The sequence below is a fragment of the Chaetodon trifascialis genome, chromosome 5 (genome assembly GCF_039877785.1).
Source record: "Chaetodon trifascialis isolate fChaTrf1 chromosome 5, fChaTrf1.hap1, whole genome shotgun sequence".
Taxonomy (NCBI): Eukaryota; Metazoa; Chordata; class Actinopteri; order Chaetodontiformes; family Chaetodontidae; genus Chaetodon; species Chaetodon trifascialis.
Window position 1 is genome coordinate 14680340 of NC_092060.1, and position 22549 is coordinate 14702888.

The 22549-nt window shown below is 43.2% G+C and overlaps 2 protein-coding genes across 3 annotated transcripts in view; both read left to right on the top strand.

Annotated features, from left to right (window-relative positions):
• Positions 1-136: 136 nt before the first annotated feature.
• gabra6a (gamma-aminobutyric acid type A receptor subunit alpha6a) lies at positions 137-7504 on the top strand. Its single transcript, XM_070962872.1, has 10 exons — positions 137-283; positions 359-465; positions 572-639; positions 1058-1278; positions 1385-1467; positions 1558-1701; positions 2641-2790; positions 2896-3149; positions 4501-4745; positions 6443-7504. The coding sequence occupies exons 1-10, from the start codon at positions 237-239 to the stop codon at positions 6462-6464; spliced, it is 1341 nt and encodes a 446-aa protein (XP_070818973.1). The 5' UTR covers positions 137-236; the 3' UTR covers positions 6465-7504.
• Positions 7505-7540: 36 nt separating this feature from the next.
• gabrb2a (gamma-aminobutyric acid type A receptor subunit beta2a) overlaps positions 7541-22549 on the top strand; it is a 30682-nt gene continuing 15673 nt past the window's right edge. The window contains exons 1-4 of one of the 2 annotated variants that reach the window (XM_070962869.1): positions 7541-7822; positions 7942-8042; positions 8504-8571; positions 19893-20113. In XM_070962869.1, the coding sequence (XP_070818970.1) occupies positions 7749-7822; positions 7942-8042; positions 8504-8571; positions 19893-20113 (464 nt within the window). In that variant the 5' untranslated portion in view covers positions 7541-7748. The remainder of the gene's footprint in view (positions 7823-7941; positions 8043-8503; positions 8572-19892; positions 20114-22549) is intronic. The other variant, XM_070962867.1, reaches the window with a different exon arrangement.

A 22549-nucleotide genomic window follows, 5' to 3' on the forward strand; every position in this document is an offset into this window, starting at 1 on the left:
GTAACCAATAAAATTCCTTGTTTGTCTAAAAATGGAGTGGATTTACTAATCTGTTAATTAGATTACTGTTCTTGTCTTAGTGCCTCCTGTGTCGTTAAGTATATCTACCAGTCACTTTAACAGCACCAAGACAGTCTCGAGCTCTATTTGTTTTGTGCTCCCCTCATTTAGCATCTTACTAAATATGCGTTAGCTCCGAGAGTTGACTGCAAATTTGGTGATAGGTGCTGCCTAGGATGGCTGTCCTGACATTAACTTTAGTTACTTTTTTGTGCTGGATAAGGTGAGTCTTCCCTCTCTGCTAAACATGGATCGAAGTACAATAAGCCTGAGTGTTTAAACTTTTGTTTCTCTGCAGTCTTGGTAATGTACATGGGACTGAGAAGATTAACTCAGACAACATCACTCGCATTTTGGATCGACTTTTGGATGGTTATGACAACAGACTGCGGCCTGGATCTGGAGGTAATTCAGCAATTGTTAAAGCCTTGTTTCTAAAGATTTACACAATGTTTGACATAAATCTTGTGTTGCACTGTGTGCATTGTGCAGTTGTTAATTACTGTTGCAGGTGGTGTCACAGAGGTGAAAACAGACATCTTTGTCACCAGCTTTGGACCCGTTTCAGATGTTGAGATGGTAAGATACTGTTGCTGTAAGGAGACGTGTGTGTGCTGACTGTGGGAGATAACAGAGCTCCAGTGCCCACTGACTGTCTGCCTTATGGGCAATCTGCCATGAGACCATCTAATGAGCTTTAATCTGTTTGACCAGCCTTATAACTCCATTATTGATGGCCTCTAAATCAATATGACAACATGTCAGGCAGAGGGAATGGATGAATGGATTGATTAATGATTATCTGGGATGAGTGGCATCCATCATTGCCTCGTCATCTCTCCTCACCTTCCACTGCAAGTATTAAAGGCTCTTTAGTATCATGCATGCTGATGAAAGATGAGGACTGTGTGTTTTCAGCTTAAGTTTAAAGGGAATATTTAGGGTAGTGTGGTACTTAAAGCTTTGCAGCCACTGACGTGTTCTGTTCATGCATCAGGAGTACACCATGGACATGTTCTTCCGTCAGATGTGGGTTGATGAGCGGCTAAAATTCAAGGGCCCCACTGAAATCCTGCGGCTGAACAACCGCATGGTGGACAAGATCTGGACGCCTGACACATTTTTCCGCAACTCAAAGAAGTCTATCTCTCATAACATGACCACACCTAACAAACTCTTCCGCATCATGCAGAATGGGACGGTCCTCTACACCATGAGGTGATCGTACATTACAGAGTTTTTGTGTTGATGAGATCTTTTGTGGTCACAACCTTTAAAGGAAAAGATTACTCAGGCTTGATTCTGTGTGTCCTCTTGTGGTTAGACTGACAATCAGTGCGGAGTGTCCAATGAGGCTGATGGACTTCCCCATGGATGGCCATGCCTGTCCTCTCAGGTTTGGAAGCTGTAAGTATGACAGAAGAACGATAATGTCAGATAAATGTGTCCAACACTTCATTTTTGAAGTTCTTCCTAACATTGTTCTTGTTTTTTTAGATGCCTACACTAACAATGAAATCTTGTTCACATGGAGGAAGGGGCCAATAGCATCTGTCGAGTGTCCCACAGAGTCCATGAGTCTTCTGCAGTATGATTTGGTGGGACAGACGTTGTCCAGTGAGACATTCAAGGCGAACACAGGCAAGGCTCACTGTCAGCTGTCACATTGCTCATCTCATAAGAACGTTGTTAGAGCTGTACCCGCAATAAGAAGTTTCATTTATGAATAATTCTCACGAGCTGATGAATCTGAGAGTGGAAAGAGGTCAAATGAGTCTCTTCAAAGTCTGCACTAGTGTCCATTGCTCCCCCCGCAGTTGAGTCGGTAAAAAAGCAGACTTCCTTGAGCAGCCATCTACTGTAAGATGCTTAAATGGTCAGACCTAATGCGCACAGTGCGCTTTAAAAAAGAACTATGGGGTTTAAAACCCAGTGAAAGCACTGACAGAAAGGAGGAAGGATCGAGTAGTGTCTGTGTGTGTGTGTGTGTGTGTGTGTGTGTGTGTGTGTGTGTGTGTGTGTGTGCGTGCATTTTCTCTTTTCACCAGAAGAAGGAGAAGTGCTCCCCTGCTGTGAACCCAGCAGATTCCTGCAATAGAGAGGAAAAGGATGAGGCAGGCTCCAAAACGTAGAGATGATACCCATTTAGAAAACACAGAGAGAGAGGGAGAACCTCTGCATCTGTGTGTGTGTGCATGACGCAGCGTGTTTTTGCTCTGTGAGTGTCTGCATGCATGTGTTTAGACAGAGCAGGACAGTGTTACGCATAGTGACACTGCATGCTCTCCTCCTGCTCCCACCTCACTCGCTCCTTCCTCTTTGACTTCATCCCATTTCCCAATGTCTGCTGTGCTCCCTCCTCCTTCCCTCCTCCTTTTTGTCCTCCCTCTCTTCCTTCCTCTTGTCTCTCACATGCTGTCTTCCAGTTCGCGGGTTATTCCAGTCCTAACAGCAGCACTACCTCCATATGTTTCTCTCAGCAGCTCTTCTGTTTCAAGGGCAGGCAAGGGCATTGGTTCTGTGCTACCCCACTCTGTCCCTCGGGGGTTGCTCTCTTCACACGTGCTGTTTATCTTGCAGGTCACTACTCTGTGCAGGTGGTCCATTTCCACCTCCAGAGGAAGCTGGGTTACTACCTCATCCAGACTTACATCCCTCTTATAATGGTGGTTGTGCTGTCACAAGTCTCTTTTTGGATCAACAAAGAGTCTGTTCCTGCACGCACAGTTGCTGGTATGCCCCTCTTCCCACCAATGTCGGGCAATTCATTTGCACTAATCATGTCTGATATCATAATACATCTCCACGTGTGTTTCATAAACGCATGTCTTCCACCAGGCATCACCACAGTGCTGACAATGACCACCTTGAGCATCAGCGCCCGCCAGTCGCTTCCCAAAGTGGCCTATGCCACCGCCATGGATTGGTTCATTGCAGTGTGTTTTGCCTTCGTGGCGTCAGCTCTCATCGAGTTTGCAGCTGTAAACTACTTCGCCACCCTCCAGGCCAACCGTCTGAAGAAGCAGAAAGCTAGACAAGACAAGCTTGAGGTGTTGGCTACGAGCAGCGAGGATGGAGACATCATTTCGGTGAGCAGCTGACTCTCTGTCGAAAGCAAGGGACAAATTCAAGCTGAAGTTTCACTGTTGTCATTATAACATGGTCACCACCAAACAATTTTTTTTTTGTTTTAGTTCATATATTACACATAAAATAGTGTGTCACACTTGTGGTCGTGTCGGACGCCATCCCTCATAGTAAGACGCTTCATTGGGAAAGTGGGTTTTTAGGGCCTTTAAGAGTAGAAGTATTACTTCAGGGACAATTCAGGGAAAAGCCCTGTTTTTCAGGTAAGACAGATATTTAAACAAGATCAGTGCCCAAAGATGAAGGTGTATTTAAAAGGTAATAGAAGTAGTTCAGCATTTTGGGACATGGCCGCACAGTAAATATGAAGCTACCACCAGCAGCCTGTTAGCCCATCTACAGGCTCAATGCTAAGCTAAGCTAAGCTAACTGGTTGCTTTCTCTAGCAACAGCTTTATCGTACAGACATGAGAGTGGTGTCTTATTGTCTAATGTCAAGAAAGAGAATATTCCCAAACATTCAACTCTTATCTGCATCCACCTGTTTGCAGTGGGTTCCTGATTGTAAAACAGGGTTAAATCTACAGCCTTACAGCCAGATTTGTTACCACGAGTACTGACTAGGGAACTAAACTCAGCATGAAGGCAGCCTGCTTCACTTGAAGAAATGGTGTGATTTGTTTCATCTCAAATACATTTACGTAGCTAATAATGGTGAATGGAGGAGTCTCTTCGCTATCGTTTGATTGATAATGAACACGAAACAAGCAGCTCCAGATGTGGAGGCGCAGAAATCATGCCACAGATAGGAGTTCTTTTTCAATGCATTTCCAAGTAGTCACCCTGCCTCTTTCAGTCTTCCCATTCAGGGCACACCACACATTAAATAGTAATACGTGCTGTTTTAGTGCTCTCATCTCCAGCTATATGCTTTATGCTAATACAGTAAGCCACCAGAGAGTCCTCCTGGGATCTGTCTCACGTGTGGGGCTCATGGTTAGATGCTTTAAAAATAGCTTCAGTGTGAGAACAGAGAACAACTCCATCACTCCTCCATACCTAATCTCCTAACCATCCTTTGGGTATCCAGCAAACTACCTGCTGTGTTCTATAAGGATGTTGTTGAGAGGAAGCTCCTGTGGGAACAAACATTACATTCAGGCTTATATGCATGGCTCCAGCATGTTAAACCATATATGTACTTGCGGGCTAGAAAGTCCATGTTTTTTTGTTTTTGTTTTATTTTTTACACCACCTGCCCCCTTTTTTCTATCACTGAGCAGAAAACCCACACTAACCCCATCTTACCTCTTCCTGCTTTTCCTCCAAATCACCCCCACCCCCTCCCACCAGTTGGACAGCAGCCCTCAGGAAGGCCTGAAGAAGAGAAACCACTCAGTGTGTCGCAGTGAGGCAGGAGATGCTCCGCCGCTGCCGATTTTCCTCCAGCAGGGCTCAGCTTTTCCTCAAATCCCTCAGCTGGCCGGCACCAGCCCCATTGACAAGTACGCCCGCATCCTCTTCCCCCTGGCTTTTGCCCTCTTCAACCTAATCTACTGGTACATCTACCTGGCCAAGGACACCATGGAGAGTGCCAGGTACACCAGTCACATCTGATTATCTTGGTACACTTGGTACATCATCTGATGATATTCTGTATTTTCATTGTTATCAAAACATAACAATGAAATGATCCCACTACTGTCTGCGTAGCCAAAGCCTGTTATAGCTTATTCCTCTGTGCCATAGGCCTCCTGAAGCTGCTCCTTTATTATGATTAACATGGACACCGTAGTTTATTTTCAGTCGATCCCACATACCGTACCCTGTCCTGATTAATACTCACTTGAGCACCGAATGTGTATCCATCCGCACCTGTAAAATATAGTCCCTGACAAATGCACTATTACTCCTGTTAGGGTAGCATTGCTAAAAACTACAGTACCCTTCTTTTTTAGGATATTACTCTGACTTAAAAGCATCTATCTAAAACAGATTGTTAACCATTTATGAAAGAGGGATCATCTGTCACTCATATTGTTGCATCTGTGTAATATTTTGAGATCTGAGGAGGAAACATTGTCAGATACCTTACAGAGGGGAAAAAAAAAGTGAAAACAAACATTCACATTTTTGCAAACCTTACAATTTATCATGTGACTTTCTGGGGAAGGTCCCAGCCTGATTACGTCTTACAAGTAAACTTCCCTTCTGCAGTTTCACCTTTAACCTTTTAAGTCTTGTGTGACAAGGCAGCAGATCCCAAAAGGCTTTCATGCAAAATAGTCAACACAGCAGAAGCACACTTGGAGGGCATCCAGCACTCTTGTACAAATGAGGTAAAAGGGCAAAAAAAGATCAGACAATGGACGAAGGACATTTATGCACACTTACTTTGTATTTCAAAGAGCCACAAACCTGTCTCACTCTGCTTTAATTATGATAGCTTCAGTGGAACAATAACTACCCACAGTTTTTTGTCAAAGACTTTTATCTAGGCAGTAAAGGCATCAATAATTTCTAGTGCTGAAACAGCCCCGGGAATTGTAGGCGAAAAAAAAAAAAAGAGGAGGGGAGAATGATGTTAGGTGGCGTTGTTGCTGCATTCATGCCAGCACTGTGGCTTTTATCATCATCACACATTTACTACACAAAAATGGTTGGGCGCTGAGTTAATTTGAGAAGAAAAATATGCATCAAGCTCTCTCCTCTTTTATATAAGGCTTACCTGAGGGCTGGCAAAACCCCAGCCTTTTAATGACAACTCGCGTTCTCCGTGGGGAGCAGGTCTCACAGGCGAAATAAACCAGAGCTTACTTTATACATTAAACACATGAAAAAGCGGCTATTCTCTCTCCTGTTTCTAAGTGAGCCACTTATAGAACACAAAGCTCCATGTCCAAGAAAGAAAGAGAGAGATACAGTGCAAAACGACAGAGAGGGAGATGGAGGGGAGAGAGAGATGTGTTATGTAACAGTGGGGAGTGCAAATCTGCTCATCATGCTTCTCATGTTCCTGTCAGAGAATTTTTATGGTTGTTTTGTTTATAACGTTCTGCAGAATAATGAGAGAAACAAGATGGAGAGCATGTGAGCAGCTGCATCACATCTTCAAGCTCTTACATATTTTCGCCGTGTCTCTCGCTTAGTACTTTTGAAGAAGGCACTGAGAGGACAGGGAGCAGAGGAGCAGTTTGGGCTGTGCGGTATACTGCAGATAGAGAGTCTCTGAGTGTGGAAGGGTTTCTGTATGCCCCTCTCACATCCTGTGCTCTGCTGTATTCTGCTCTTGCAGGGACGTGGGTATTCAAAACTAAGAGGACCGGGAAAAGGGCACGTGCAGCTGGAGAGACCTTCAGCATCCAGCCAGCCAGCCTCACCTCACCCTCCTGTGTGTGTGTGTGTGTGTGTGTGTGTGTGTGTGTGTGTGTGTGTGTGTGTGAACAAGCTCTCAGCAGTCACTCTGCTCTCATCTGACAGAGGAAATGAATCAGAAACTCATTTATTCTCCCGCCGCACATCTATTCATTTCACAGGCTGTGACCACTGCCCACTTGTGTTCTGATCAGTAGCTGAAGAGCTGCCCTTCACGGGCCTCAATCACTTTAAAGCTGCGTACACACAACAACTTCTTGGGGCCCCCGGACCGAGACAGACGCCCCACACACACACACACACACACACACACACACACACACACACACACACACATACAGTACGCATGACGCTCAGACACACACACACACACACAAACCAAGAAACACATCAAAAAGAAGTGGATGATATAATCTATGATGGCTGTAACTGGTGGTGATGCAACAGTGAACCAATGCTTTCAGAAGCCTGCCCTCTACAGAAGCACAGCTCCCACTACAACAAGATCAAAGGCAATTTAGAGGAGGCTCGCATCCCTCCCCGCGGCTTCAAAAATGTACTCAAACCTGAGAAAATGAATTGTGGGATTGTGTTTTCCATCCCACCTTTCTGCTCAGGCGCTCTGGCGCTCCCTTTGCATTTGCAGATCCACTGCAGGTCCTGTGAAAACATCGCAGGGAAGAGTAGGATGTAATACCCCTGAGTGTCGATGACATTAATTTTCTATTTTTGTATGGATGGTGCATCACTGTTTGGCACATGTGTTTGTATGTAAAGTATCTACCTGTAACGGATGGAGTGTTGTTCTCTTTTTAGTCGCTTAACATGTGCAGTAATGTAAAAAACTGAGGGAATAAACTTGATCTTAAGTTGACATTTTGACCACTTTAACCCTGCAGTGCATCCCATTGTTTGACCTTGTCATGAAAAAGACAAACTTATCTGCCATGTGGTGGACATCAGAATAAAAGAAGCCTAGAATAACGCCGTTGTTGTTCATTTCACTCCTGGCACAAACGCTTGTTTCTTCATTACGCACAGCCACTTGTCCCTTTAATATTTTTCTCTGCAATGGAAACTGCTCATCCACCATCATCAGTCTCCACTCTTTGATCTTGGGCTGGCTGCACGCATGCGCCTCTCATTGGCTCCTCTGCACTGTCTGGAGTAAGTTGGATGCGCGCTCTCCTCACTCGCATCGCGAAACCACCTCAAAAACTGTTGCGATGGGGAGGATCAGGAAAAACCACTTTGGGATTTTGACTTTTTCCTTACTAGTGACTTTTGTCTGGGCTCAAAGGTAATCTCGTTTGCATCTTTTGTCTTCTGTCTCGCATGTCATGAAGCCTCTGTTAAAGCGTGCCTGGCGTGTGACATTAATAAGCTATTCTGCATTACACCACCTTTTTCTCTCCCCAGCGTCAAGGATATCAAAGATCCGAGCAATATGCCTCTGGTAAAAGAAACAGTGGACAGACTGATGAAAGGATACGACATTCGGTTGAGGCCAGATTTCGGAGGTAACGAGCAAACTGAAAACGGAATGTCATGTTTTCACGCCCTCCTTACGTGATATACATGTTTAATGACTCGCAAAATCTGCTTTAATTTACATAATCATCCCTTCACAGCCAAATAGGCCTTTCCAATTAGGTTATGAGAAATGATGTGCATATTTCATTTGATGGGGAGATAAGACAGGCTTTTAACGTGATCGATCCTGCTCATCAATGTTTGATTATTCCACTAAAAAGATGAAATTAACAATATTTTAATCTCATCTGCGGGTTAAACGTGAAGATTTTTTTTTGTTTCTTCTTTTTCGTCTTTTTTTGTGTGTGTGTTCGGGCTGATGATGCACAAGTCTCCTGTAGGTGGAGGGGAGCAGAGAGGAACCTGAGCGCGCGTCACGAATTTGTTAAATTTACATGATGAGAGAATTATTCATATATGTTGTATTAATGCCTCCTCTCCTTCACAGGTGCGCCGGTGGCTGTGGGGATGAATATAGACATAGCCAGCATAGACATGGTCTCTGAAGTCAATATGGTAGGTCCATCTTCATGATTATTAGCCCCGCTTAATGTTGCCAATTGTGCCTGGCACGGCTGGAATACCTCTGATGTGGGCAGCTTATCATGGGTCGGTGTGAGCGATTGCACGCGAGAGAGTCGGGAGAATCCGTGCCAGGCGGAGGCATCTTGTGAATAGATTTTACTCGGGTTAAAATAAATAAATAAATAAAAATGTGAAGGCTTCCGTTCCCAAACACATCATCGCCATCCTCCTCTCAGTCTCTGCATTTGCAGCTCTGGTGTGTTGCTGCATTTGAATTCAAAACACACACTCACTGGCGCACTCGGACGCACAGCCTCGGCTGCGCGCGCGGAGAGCTGCCTCTGTGTGTGTGTGTGTGTGTGTGTGTGTGTGTGTGTGTGTGTGTGTGTGTGTGTGTGTGTGTGTGTGTTCCTGACTGCTTCACGTTGTCAAGCCTCGGTGGTGTAATTTTGTTGACACGCACCCCCCCCCCACCCCCACCCCACCCCCTCCTCTTCATGCAGTTACCTACAAAATGGATAAAACTCCTTCTTCTTCTTTTTCTCCAAACTGGCATCATTTTTTTTGGAGGCTTTTTAATTCGGCGACCAATCACATCATCACCGTCTACGTAAATGATCTTCCCCCTACTTGTCAGATGACGTAAGCAGTTTGTTAATAATACATGTCTGGTCACACAGCATATTGCAACAGGAGATGAAAAAAACGGCTTGAGCTCTGGTGCACAAAGATGAACGTCATGTGCGACTTGGAGAGGACAGGGGGGGAAAAGTTCAGCAGCCCATGCAAGAGCACCACCTATTGATCCGTGTGACAGACAGACAGACAGACAGACAGACAGACAGACAGACAGACAGACAGACAGACCACAACCCACAAGAAACCCACAGCAGCACTTGAGTGTAGCTCCACTGCATTAAATCCACTCTCTTTCTGGTGTGGAGTAACTGGTTTGTGTTCATGTCATTTTTGATGCTTTCAGAGACAATATGAAGGGCAGTCTTAGCAGAGAAGAGTGAGCCAAAAGATGATTTGCAAAGCAGCCTCTCCATGGAGCAACATAATAGAGATGTTATATAAGAGGATGAAACACAAGTTTGCCAGTAGGAATGGAAGAAGACATGTTTTCTATTATTAATTGAGCCATTTTGCAGTTGATGTCTTGTTAATTTTGCCTGTCAGATGTTTTGATTGTGGCAGCCTGTCAAATCTGTGTGTCTGGTGGTCATTTTAAACTGCACCGAAGGAGTTTTTAGCACATAAATACGACAGCGCATGTAAGTTTGCTTTTGGATGAGGGAAAGCAGTGAATGGTCAGAGCTTTTCCTTTGATGGAAATGATTTATTTTGGTGGAGGATGCATCCAGAACGGAAGTGCCTTGGGGGTCCGGGGAGATTTGAAATAGAAACCCCTCACTCGCTTTCGTCCTCTCTCTCTCTCTCTCTCTCTCTCTCTCTCTCTCTCTCTCTCTCTCTCTATCTCTCTCTCTCCCTCCTCCATCCTTCCCTCCCACCACTTTGACTGGATCCCTGGCTGTGACTCTGGGCTCAGCAGCCATGTAATCCACCTCTGCCTTGCTCCAAAGGGTTATCTTACTTAAGAACTAGGCATCTATGCAAGCATTCATCTGGAAAAAAACACTGCTTCATACATCCGTGTGTGTCTGTGTGTGTAACAAAACACAAACCTGTGCACAAACAGTGAATGGCGACTGACGTCATGCAACTCCCTGTGGCTGTGAGACAGCGTTCATCTCGCTCATTTCTCAGAAAAGCTCTCCCTGCCAGATCTGCACAGGCGTCCCCCTGACACGACAGACAAATTTTGACAAAAAGTTGAACCCCCACCCCCCTCGTCTGACTTGTGTTCCACACGTTGATGTTACCTCGTGAAAAACCCTTCCTGCGACTTACATAACAGATCGGAGTCTTCTCCTTTCTTCACGTCCAGCTCTCTTTGGTACAGTAAGAGGATGAGATTGATCTGAGAGAAATCAATCAAATCATGCCGCGTGATCACGAGGATGGAGTCGGTGACCTGTGCTTGGTGCGGGGCCGCTTTGATCTTCCTCATCAGGGGCAGTCGCTTTTAAGATTAAAGTGCTGAGAGGGAAAACAACACGGAGAGGCGAGGATGAAACTGGTGGAGAACAGGGTGGGAGAGAGGTGAAGGTCACTGTGATCAGTTTCCCGTCTCCTCTAATGATATTCTACATCCTGATGGAGGCTGAAGGAAAAGTTACTGCAGACCCCGTGTTACCACAGGAGAGTGACTTCATTAACCCCTCAACATACAGTTTCCATTTTTCCTCTACTTAAGTGGCTCTAAGATTGGAAGAGTCACTCCACATTGCTCCTCATTGCAGCTACATGATGTTCAAGCTGTGGGAAATGCTTAAATCCAAGATGGCTGCACAGTTTCATCAAATGGATCTAGATCTCTGTGCATCCTTTTCTACAAAAAATTGAAATAGTTGGTATTTTAGATAACATTGGCATGCCTGCAGTGATTTGAAATAATGAATTGGTCTGCGCAGCATGAGTTTGGAATGATTCAGTGAGGTTTAGGGGGTTAAAACAAGACTCTACATGCAGCTAATTTTATAACTCGTTAGTCCAAGGCTGCAACTATCTCCAGTTATTTTCCTGATCAATTGCTTTGTCAAGTGAAAAATGCGTATGACAAAATTCCTGACGACATTCACGTCTTAAAGTGCTGTTTTGTCTGACCAAGCTTCCAAAAACCTTGATTTTCAGTTATCATAAAAACTCAGAAAACCAGACAAAAAAAAATTTGAAAAGCTCTTAGTAGTGATTTTTGCCATTTTTACTGAAAGAATCACTTAAATTATTAATCAGAGATAAAAAGAAGAATGAAGATGAAGTGCTGAGTCAGTTTTAGGTGTCGCAAGTCCAGGGAGCATGAAGTTACTCACAGATAAAAAAACGTTCTTCAAAGCAAGGAGAGAAGTTGTATGAAAAGCCTTTATCCAGTCAGCCCCACAGGGTATTAATCAGGGTGGAAATTGTAAATCTGAAGTAGATTCTGATTAATCTGAATTTGTTTTGGGGAAAACTGGCCCCTTTTTTTCTTATAACACCAACCAAATCCACATCAATTCCCCTTCATTCCAAATGAGGGCTGGATTTTTCACTTACAGCAGGAAAACTTGAAGGAAAATGGAGTAATTTCCTGTCAGTAGTGAAAGAATATGACCTGGCTTTGAAATCAGTGTCTGTGAGCAGGCCTGCCATCATGGCGGTGAGCAGGTTTTGGGTTGTAGACAGCTGCTCGCTCCTCTAATTAAAGATAAAAACGCCTCTGGTGGAGAATGAACTCTGCATTTTGGTCGGGGCTGATTGAAGCCAGTGTGGCATTTTTCTTCTACGCTGACATGAAGGGCATGATGGCTGTTGAGATGGTGTTTGAGTATGAAGTGGGATTTGTAGTTTTGTCGCTCCTCCCTCTATGTGAGGTGCACATGTAAGAGGTTGGTTTCACGCGTGTCATAGTGCCATGGTCATTTTTCTTTTTGTGCATTCCCGTGTGATCCACAGCGATGGCCTGTTGAGGCTCAAAGGTCAGCCGTGTTGTCGGGCAATGAAAATGTGCAGGTCAGTCAGCGCCGAGGTAGCAGCCTCGCCTGCATGACATTACAAATGTGCTATTTTGAGAGGGAAGTGTCCTCCGAGTCCGAGGTGTGACCACACATCCTCACTGGGTGGGCTTTGCTGACTCACTGGAGTTAGTGCAAAAAATGGCACAGATATGATATCATGGCTGAGACCCTCCCCCATCCCACCATCCCACCATCCCACCATCCCACCATCCCACCATCCCACCATCCCACCATCCCCTTTATCTCTGTCTGTTCAGTGCAGGCATCTTGCTCCATCACTCATCTCCCTCACTTAGCAGCTGAAATTGCATTTGCATAATGCTGTTTGTTTTTGCTGAAATCACAGATCCAGGAACCGAACCCCGGTTACGGTGCATTAAAAAGTGTTCTGCACACAGCCAGTGCAGCTGATTAAATACGAGTTGAGTCTGTTGTCTCAGCAATGCATCAGTGCTGCATAATAACATCTTCAGCGTACATCCATATGTTGAGTATAGCCACAGTATGCACTCCGAGGCTCGAGTGAAGCAATGAGTATTTTCACTCCTCGTCTTCTCTTCACCACGCTTGTTAATTACATGTAAAATACCTGAGGTTGGTGGTTGTTAAGAGGCACTGCCTGTACTATAATACTGTTCTCTGAATGTTAATTAGCTGGCTGTGAATTAAAAGATTTAAACAAACCAGCTGTGGTGGCTTCTGGGATGGAGGAATTAGTGGGGCGTGAGCGTTGCCTTTATTACGATCATTATCCTGATGAGCGCCGCTTTCTTTACATGAGTAAGGGGATCTGGCCGTCAGATAAGGGGGGGGGGGGGGGGGGGACCAGAGGGAAGACGTCGCGAGCCCACATCCGTGCGAGAGACGCAGCTTCTTGTGCCTGTGAATTAGCAACCATTTTGATCTTGTTTGTCCAAACTGATCCTGTTCCATTTTATTTTCAGCTTGTGGAAAATAAGCTTGTGTTATTTTTACTCAGTGTTGCCATGACAACGCAGGCCTTTTTGGTGGATCCAGGGAAGTCAAGGAAAAGCAAATAAGGCCTCTTTTTTCGAGGGACTTTTTCAAGGTTTGAGACGTTTGTGATCCAGGTGAAGGTTGTCTTTGAAGAGAGGCCAGGTTTTTTTGATGCTTTTGCATTTTGTTGATATTTTGTTTTCATAAATGCTAATAATTCAATATATTCCCCCAAATGTTCATGGTTACAATATCTTAAATAGGACTGCCAATAATGATGGATTTTTCTCTCAATTAATGGATTCATCTTTCACTCTATAAAATATCTGAAAATAGCGAGAAATGCACATCACAGTTCACCACAGATATGTTCACAATGAAATCCAAGGATATTCATCTTACACACATTTAAAAGGGAGAAAAGAAAATTCTTACATTGCAGAGGCTGGATCCTGCAAATGTTTGCCATTCTTGCATGATAAATGGCTGAAACAATTGCTTGATTATCGGAATTGCTGCATGTTAATCAGACAGTCAATGATTGGAGTAAGTAATCAGCTCTCATCTGAAATATTACAGAATCTTAACTCTGTGTCACTTTCTTCTCAGGCTTTTCTGAAGTTGCTTGAATAATATTAATCAGAACTGCAGTTCATGCACATTTTTATACAGATATATTCATCATTTTTGAACATTTAAATACAGGACAGATTCAGTCTCTTTGTTCATCCGGTGCAGCTTTGATTCTGCCTGCTCTGTTTGCTCTGCTGAGCTTTCCTAAAAGCTTAACACAAGAATGCAGGGTGTCCAGAACAATGTCATTAGTTATGCTGAGTGGACACATGGAGTAACAGATTAATATGGTCAGCAGCATAATTACAGCATAAGAACAACACTTAATCCTGCAGCTTTCTTACATGCACGCTGGTTCTCTGTTTAATGTTTAGTCCAGTGAGACTGGGTTAATGTGACGATAGAACAGAGGAGAGCCTGAGCTTTAAAAAAAAAGAAAAAAGGCAGAATTACAGCAGATTTGAAAGTGAAAGCTGATTAGCGAAGGCTTTAATACACAGAATTTATCAATTCTTATGGTAAAATGTGCCAAAAATATGTATATCTTAAGCAGTTAGTGTCATATTTTTAAATAATTACTTATTTTTGGTAGATTATAATTGATTTGCTTTCTACAGTTGTAAATCTAATGGTGGCGTTCTGACATGCGTTTCCTCTAATACGCCAATCAAAAACAATCAGATTTAATGTCATAAAAAAGTATTCCTATTTTAACTTGGCTGGTTTGTCGTTTGCTTTAATTATCAACACTTACCCTTGCAGAGTTGCGCTGCGAGAACGAGGTTACGCCAAGTTTAAATTGGTCGTAATATACTTTCATAATGACCGAAGCGGGAACAAGAAAGCTGCGTGTCTCAAAACTTGTGTTAGCCAGCTCCATTAAAAGCGTTTACTGTGCTGATGACTCCCTTAATGATTCTGTCAGGCACTTTCTCCACTGAAGCTAAGTAGCTGAAAAATGACCCATTGGAAAGAAAGTCATGAAGGCGTCCATGTTGTCACTGGCTCTAGGGTGTCAATGGCCTGCAACTCATTCAGAAAGCGTTAACTCCCCGTTGACCTTACTAATAGTTAACTTGAAGCCTGAACTTAACCGGACACAGAGAGCACAACAAATGAATTAAGTCAGCTTGACCAGCTGATGTGCAGTGGCGTCTCCTCCAGCTTGCAGATGGGAAGCAAGCAGACAAGAGGCTGTGATGTCTGCAGACGAGCTTGTTATTGCCCGAACGTCCCGTCGTCTCCTCGTAGCTGTGCACTGTAGACATTATTATTATCAGCAGATTCTTCTGTGCTTCTGCTGGAGCCCTCTGCAGCAGGACACAGCAGAGGAGAGCGTTAGCAATAATGGTGGATGTCCGTCTGGTCCCGTAAAACTGCAGAGGAGGGAGAAAAGCTCACATCCCAACTGTCACACCAACAGTTCATGGATGGAGATGTGTTTTTTTTAAGCCTTGGGTTTTGTTGAAATCAGCTTTATTGTCTCATTTTGTTAGACTCCCACGGACCACAGATCTGTACGTGTAAAAAATGAACCTTTTTTCCTTAAAATAATATTTTTTCTTCTGACCTTATTAAAACCCAGCATGACAAACGGTTTTGGAGTGGTAACACTGCCCTTTGAAAGAAACTGCACATTTAATGAAGGTGGAAAATACAGAAATGACCAGAAAGCATTGTTTTCACCAGGTATGGAAATATTTCAGTTTGTTTCATTTTATTTTCATATTTTATTTTACATATATTTCCTAATAGAAATAGAAAAAAATGGCATAAAATTGATGCTTAACACATAATTTTGTATGACAAAAAGTCACTCACAAACAGAGACATTTCTTATGTTTGGGCTCAAGGAGACCCCCAAACAGGTCCTTCTATCTGTTAGACCTCTTATGAGCAAAGTGTTAAAAGACTATAATAACACCATAGATAAATTAAAGGTAACATTTTCTGCAGCACACAGTTTAAAATCATGTTCACAAGCAACGTTCATAAAATTAGGAAAAATCATGAAGTGTCAAGCTGATAAAACAATGTTAAGTATTTTAAAAAACATCTCCAGAACCCCCAACATAACATTTGGGTATTAAAGAAGACAAAATGTGCACATCCTGCATTTAAAAAAAAAAAAAAATCAGATGGAGAGAATCAGAAATGATTAAAAATGAAAATGAGGGCGACTGTGGTGGTGGACACATCTTTTCAGAAATAACAAAGCTAAAATAAATACATAAATGGCGCTGACGTGACGGTTTCGCTGCAGAGAAAAGGTGAATGCGTAAACATGAGCGGCTTCTTCAAATCTAAACCTACAAACAGAGCGGTATGCATTGTGTGAAGCCCGTCTGTCGGCAGCTCCCTCCCATGTCGGTTGTGACAGCTGATGCAGTTGTAATGGAGGTCTTGTAACAACTGTAGCCTGTCAGATTTGTCAGGGAAACACAAATGTACTCCTTGTCACTCTGTCAGATTCTTAATGGGGGTTTGTTAGCCCAGGAACATATCTGTAGCGAGACACTGTCACTGTGCAACCAGCCTTGATGTTTTTTAAGTTAGCCGGGCCTTGTTTGTATCTTCATCCTGTTTATACATTCAGTGCTGTCATGTTTTTTTTTCTTTTTTCTTTTTAATGTTGGTGCTCTCCACAAGATGTCTCCCTCACTGATGCTCACTGTGTGATGTTAATAGGGCTTCTGAGGAGTGCTTGTGACAAGGAGACTGAAGGTCGCTTTGGAGACCGACACTCCAGCATGGGATGGTCTGTCTCTCACTTTTATTTATTTATTTATTTATTTGGGGCTTTTTTCAGATGCTGCACGCTGCAAAATCCTCTGCACCTGCTCCTCCTTCTCCAGCTTTTGTGTGCGGAGGAAGAGAGTCTTAACCGGTTAAATGTCCTTTTTATAGCTCAGAAATCAATTTTTTGGCAAAATGCTGAAACAAGGAAGACGCCCTTTACTGTGACTTCATATTTTGTGTTAAAAAATGCTTTGATTGGGTGTTTTTTTTTTTTTTGATTGATTGATATTGTGACATGCAGTTACATGCATTTTTTTCGTGCTATAAGATGGACACGCAGATGTTCAGGATTTACTCTGTTTGCATGTTTTTCCTGCCTTGTGTTTCTGCACAGCACCAGAATAGCACAACTCCTTTCCCTTGTCACCGTACGAAATGCCCTCCCCGGCAGTACAGTAGTTTACATTTGCTGATTTCTTTGAACAATAACTTGGACTGTAGTGAGAGAGAGAGACGGGGGAGGCAGCTGTATTTTGTGTTCCTCTCTCGCATGTCCGAGCGGAGGTAAGCAGCACCATCTGTGAGGCCATAACTACGCTGCCATTTTACAGCACAGCCAGGAGGCAGCGTGCAGGCCCAGGTGTTCTCTGTGCATCTCTATACTCTTAACCCCCAAACATACACAATGAGGCACTGCACACACAAATGCACACAAATACACACGCGCACAATAAAATGAGAGCAGGCATCTTGAATCCAGCTCAATGAACTTAAGAGACGCATTTGAAAAGGTTTTGTATTTAATATTGACATGTCGCAGGTGTAAATAGTAAAATGAATGATGGCTGAATTCCATTCAGCTGCTTCAGTTTCAGGGTCCTGTTACTGTGCATGCTGGCTCTCTGTCACACTGCCATGGCTCACTGGGACACTTGAATAGAACAGAGCCGTCTTTAATGATATTAGTAGGCCCGACACCTGAGCTCTTCCTACTGTGTCTGCTGTGATAAAGGCCTGTTGCTGTGTCTGAAATCACTACCTGTTTGCTCCACAGTGCACTGTATTTACTCTTTAACAGTTTATTTGAGTGTGATTTCGTTCACCATGTGGTGCTCTCACATAATCCCCACAACAGAGTGAAAAACTTCCTGCTTCTAACTTTCTGCTAATGCAAAGCTCCACAACTTAGTAGTTCATAAGTGTCTGATTTTACTTTTAATGTCAAATGTTTTTATATATCAGTGAGCAGTGAGGGATCCCTCCTCTTTTGCTCTTCTTGACATTTCCCCCATTTTTTCCTCCTATCAAAAGCGTCTTTTTGGGAGTTTTTCCTCATCCAAATCGAGGTTCTAAGAAGAGACAGATTGTACCCATTATGAAGCCCCTTGGGGCAGATCTGTGATTTGTGATTTGGGTTATATAAATCAAATTGACTTGCTTTGACTATTGAGTGACTGAATGAGGAAATTATTTTGGACCCTGTAAAAAAAAATCCCGTTGAAATCATTAGTGGATTAACTGAGTTGTCGATCGAATTAACCACCGCAGTATTTTGATGATTAATCATGTGTAAAAGTCATTTATGAAGGAGAAACATTTTCTGGTTTTAGCTCCTCAGATGAGAGGATTTTTGCTGTTTTTCTCTGTTTTAAATCGTAAATTGAATATTGTTGCGTTTTCAATTCTTTGACAAATGTTTTGCATTTTTGGCAAATTCCGGACTCTGAAAGACTAAAAGATTTCTCAATTAATCCAAAAACTGTAAGCATATTATTTGACAGTGATAAGAAAGCCCCAAATTCTACCCTCATGTACTGCACACTTTAAGAACTATGAATGCAAACATCACTCATGCTTGTTACCGTATCCACCAAAATGTCAAAGGGTGTTTCACTCCGGATAAATCAGAAAACTGTGTGGAGCAAAAAAGAAGAATACAGAGAGACTGTTGCTGAAAGTCTGTGCCGCCATATTGCAAAATAATTTGTGCTTTAAAACAATCATGCTGCTCAGATTGTTACCACAGGGCTTCAGTTAATATTGTTTGCTTCGGTTTTCTAATTTAGTCAGAGAGAGGGTTACAGTATCTTCCCCTCAGACCGTTCTAGCTCCTTGTGTTGCTCCTTCATCAACAAGGCGAAGGATGGCGGTAAAGATGGGCATGTATTGCAGAGGACGCTGCCTCAGTGGGTGAAGCGTACCGAGCCTGCAGGCAGCAGCTAACGATCCCAAAGGTGATAGAGACATCCGATCGACGGGCTGATAATGAGACAGAGAGGGAGCAAGTGTGAGAGGAAGGTTCAGTGGGAACTCTTGTAAAACAGGATAAGGATGCGGCCGTCCTCGCTTGACTTTTCACTCCTGAAAAAATCAACATGGCAGCAGCTCGTGTATTTTTAGATGCCCTTTATATGCAGTGTTTGGTCGCGCACACTGCATGCAATGAATGATAAGAGTTTAAGAGCCAAAGTGGCGATTGCTTTGTGGTGTCAGCGTGGCTTGGAAAACATAGAAACACGATGATAAGTAACGATGATGGCCGCTTGGAGCGAAAGCTCAAGGGCCTCGTTTCACGGACCAAATTTTTTAATTTGTTTTCCTGCTCATCGATTGCACTGCAATACCCTGCAACAGAGCAGATCCAACTGCAGTGCTGTGTTTTACTGTGGCTGTGTGGGTGTAAGTCTTTTTTTAAGAGTGAGAAGCAGAGAAAAGAGACAGAGAGCGAGACGAGGACATGCAGTTTACTGCTACATCTCTGAGCATGTGTAAAAACAAACTGTACAGTACAGACGTGTTTTCTCACTGAGGTGAGATCTCGAAATCCTTCTCCGAAATCTCAGTAGTTTCGTTGTTTCTTACGCAGAATTGGAAGCAACAACAGGGAAAAAGAGGAGACCCTAGCTGCAGAAATCTACTGGCCATTTGCATTAGAGAGAGTGTTGTCTCTGTAGAGCAGAGAGTGGCTTCATCCGTTCAAGTGGAAGCAGATATTTTTAGCGTGAGACAATAGTCAGCCAGCTGAGAAAGTTCCCCTCTGGTTATGGTCTCAAAATTAAGTGAGGATAGTTGAATATTAACCCCCCAACCCCAGCCACCATGGCCTCTAGTACAGGCCGCGGCCTTTGGGACCACCAATGACCTTTTTGCTGACCTTCTCACTATGCACAGTCTATACTACGTGCTGTGACACATCTATGGAGTCAGATGTTGGCGTGGGATGACATCCTGTCAGGACTTGACATGTTTCCCAGTTGAGATGATAGTGGAAATGAAACATATTCCCATGCTTAGTGTACTACCTGAAAGACTGGTCAGATAGTGTTTTGGCTTTGTAGTGTAATAAACATCAGTGACTGTGAGTTAGTCTTTGAAGTCCTGCTCCAGCTTCACTAAATGGACTCCCCCCCTTCTGTCCTCCAGGACTACACCTTGACAATGTACTTCCAGCAAGCGTGGCGGGACAAGCGTCTGTCCTACTCTGAGATCGCCTACAACCTGACTCTGGATAACCGAGTGGCGGATCAGCTGTGGGTCCCTGACACCTACTTCCTCAATGACAAGAAGTCCTTCGTTCACGGCGTCACCGTCAAGAACAGGATGATCCGTCTCCACCCCGACGGCACAGTGCTTTATGGACTCAGGTAAGCCTTTTACTGCTGCCCTTCCCATCCTGTCATGGCTGTTAGTGGATTGATTGCGATGCTTAATGAAGTAGTGTGATTGCATCAGAAGCATCGTGTCTGAATGAGCCCTTTTAATGAACTCTAATTTTGACTTTAAACTATTGTGGCTCTTTAGTTTCTTACTCAGCGTGACACAACATACGGCTGAGATCTTGCAATGCAGCAACACGGCTAAAAATAATCCAGAAACATGAACAGTCAAATGAAGATAAAACAACCACAAACTTATTCGGAGGAGGAAAATCCAAAATTATTACTCCAACTCTGTGATGACACAATTAACAAGATTGGAAAGATGGTACAGGAAGACAAGGCTGGTTTATTTGTATAGCAGCTTTCAACAGCAACACAAGTCAAAGTGTTTATATATGACATAAAAATACTTTGTTACAAGGGTACAAATATTGTACTTTAGTAATGCATGCATGACTCATGATGATTTAATGCATGAATTAATACAGAATGTATCATAAATTCCTGTTGCTCACCATCAACAAATGTTCAAATCGCTATGAGCACAGTTTACATGATGAGCTCACACATAGATCATCAGTTAAGGAACGTTAATTCACACTTTACTTCTTTACATCTTTGAACTGATATGCAGTCAAATCAGCTCAATTTCAGCTATATCAGACTTGATTTATGTAGCTCTAATCCTGTATTCATGTTTTTTATCTAAATATTCATTCATACATTCAAAAACGAGTTTGATTAAAAAGAAATATCCTCATATTCCCGTCGGAACAAGTGCTGTAACTGTAACTGAGCTCATTTGGTTGCATATCAGTTCATATGTGAGGTGTGACTGAACATTTCTTATGTGAATTAAATCATCATGAGTCGTGCAGGAATATGATTTGTACTGTTATTATAAACTGCTATCAAAATTCGTTACAAAAATGTAAAAGTAACACACAAGAGTATAAAAATACATTTTTGCTGTTTTTACCTGAAATACTGGAGAATTTTACCTCTTTGTGACCATTCAAAGCATTGAAATCTGTGAAGTGATCAGCTCATCGACACCTGAGACCTGGTGCTGTGTGGGGTCACTGGTAGTCTTTTGTGGGGGGCTATCAATGGTCACAGGTCAGAATGGTTGGAAATCAGCAGTTTGGATCTGAATCTGACGAACCTGCTACAGCCTGTCTGGTCGTCTGGTTGCTCATTTCTTGTTGGAGAGTCACCACATTCGCAGATCTCAGCGCTCCCTTTGGTCAACACAACGTTCTCATGTCTCCTAGAAATTACGGCCACAGCTGACCTAAATTGTAATAAAGTGGAATTATCCTTAAACAGCTATGTATAGGAGGAGGTATATGCTTCATACTGTAGCCTTTCACATCCCCTGACGATCATCATTATCAATAATTGATTGGTTGTGATCAATAATAAAGCAGGGTGGCACAAACAGCCGAAGTGAGTCTGATTGTGCAAGATAGTTCAACCCCGTCCACAAGACATCTTTTTGTGGTGTTGGACTGTGATGCCTCTGAGGAGACTGCCATCCATAATTGATAACTCGTAATCAATAATGTAGCAGTTCAATACAAACACTGAATCTGTATTTGTACTGATGCTGCGTATTTGACTTCAGAGGCTAGCACAGCCCGTCCATCACTGTGCTGCTGCCTCCTCTGATCTGTCGCCTCCTCTTCGTGTGTGTGTGTGTCGCTTGTGCAAATGATCTCAGATTAGTGTCCGCAGTTAAAAGATGAGATTATTGTTGCTAATTCAAGATGTTGCAGCATTTGTCATTCTCTCTCTAGACTGAGATGCCCTTCTTGCGCAAAGACTGCTTAAAAAATTTAAGTATCTGCACTGCACCAGATTATTCATCGCTACATTTTGTTTCAGCAGTCAAGAAATGTAATTTATAAGGCTCTGACTCAATTATATAAGCCCAACACATATTTTTGCATAACAGCCAAAAACGCAATGGAGGCCATGAGAGGGTTGTTGTAAATTTGAGGGTATGCGTGCAGCAGAGAGATGTGGATGTTACCTCAGATACGTTGTCCTTGTCAGTGCCGGTGCCTCCCGGCTCCTCTATTATTTGGTTCGTGGGTTTGGTCCGAGTTTTATTTGATGCTAGCAAGTCCAGACACAAGCTTCTGTCAGAGTCAGCCCGGCCAGATGCCTGCATGCTCTGAGCACACTGACACATACCTGTGGAGACGGGCCGGCTGGTAGCAACAGCAGGGCTTTAGTGGATGTAGAGGAGATGGCTAACTGAGAGGAGACCGGGAGTCCTCAGGAAAACTGGTTATGTGTGAACACACGTCCTGCCAGGGTGTCTGAGGGCAGGACTGTTTGGCTATGAATTCATTTTAGCCTTTATCATCAACGTAAAGTTCATCAGTTCATATAAGTATTTAGATCATTGGTGGG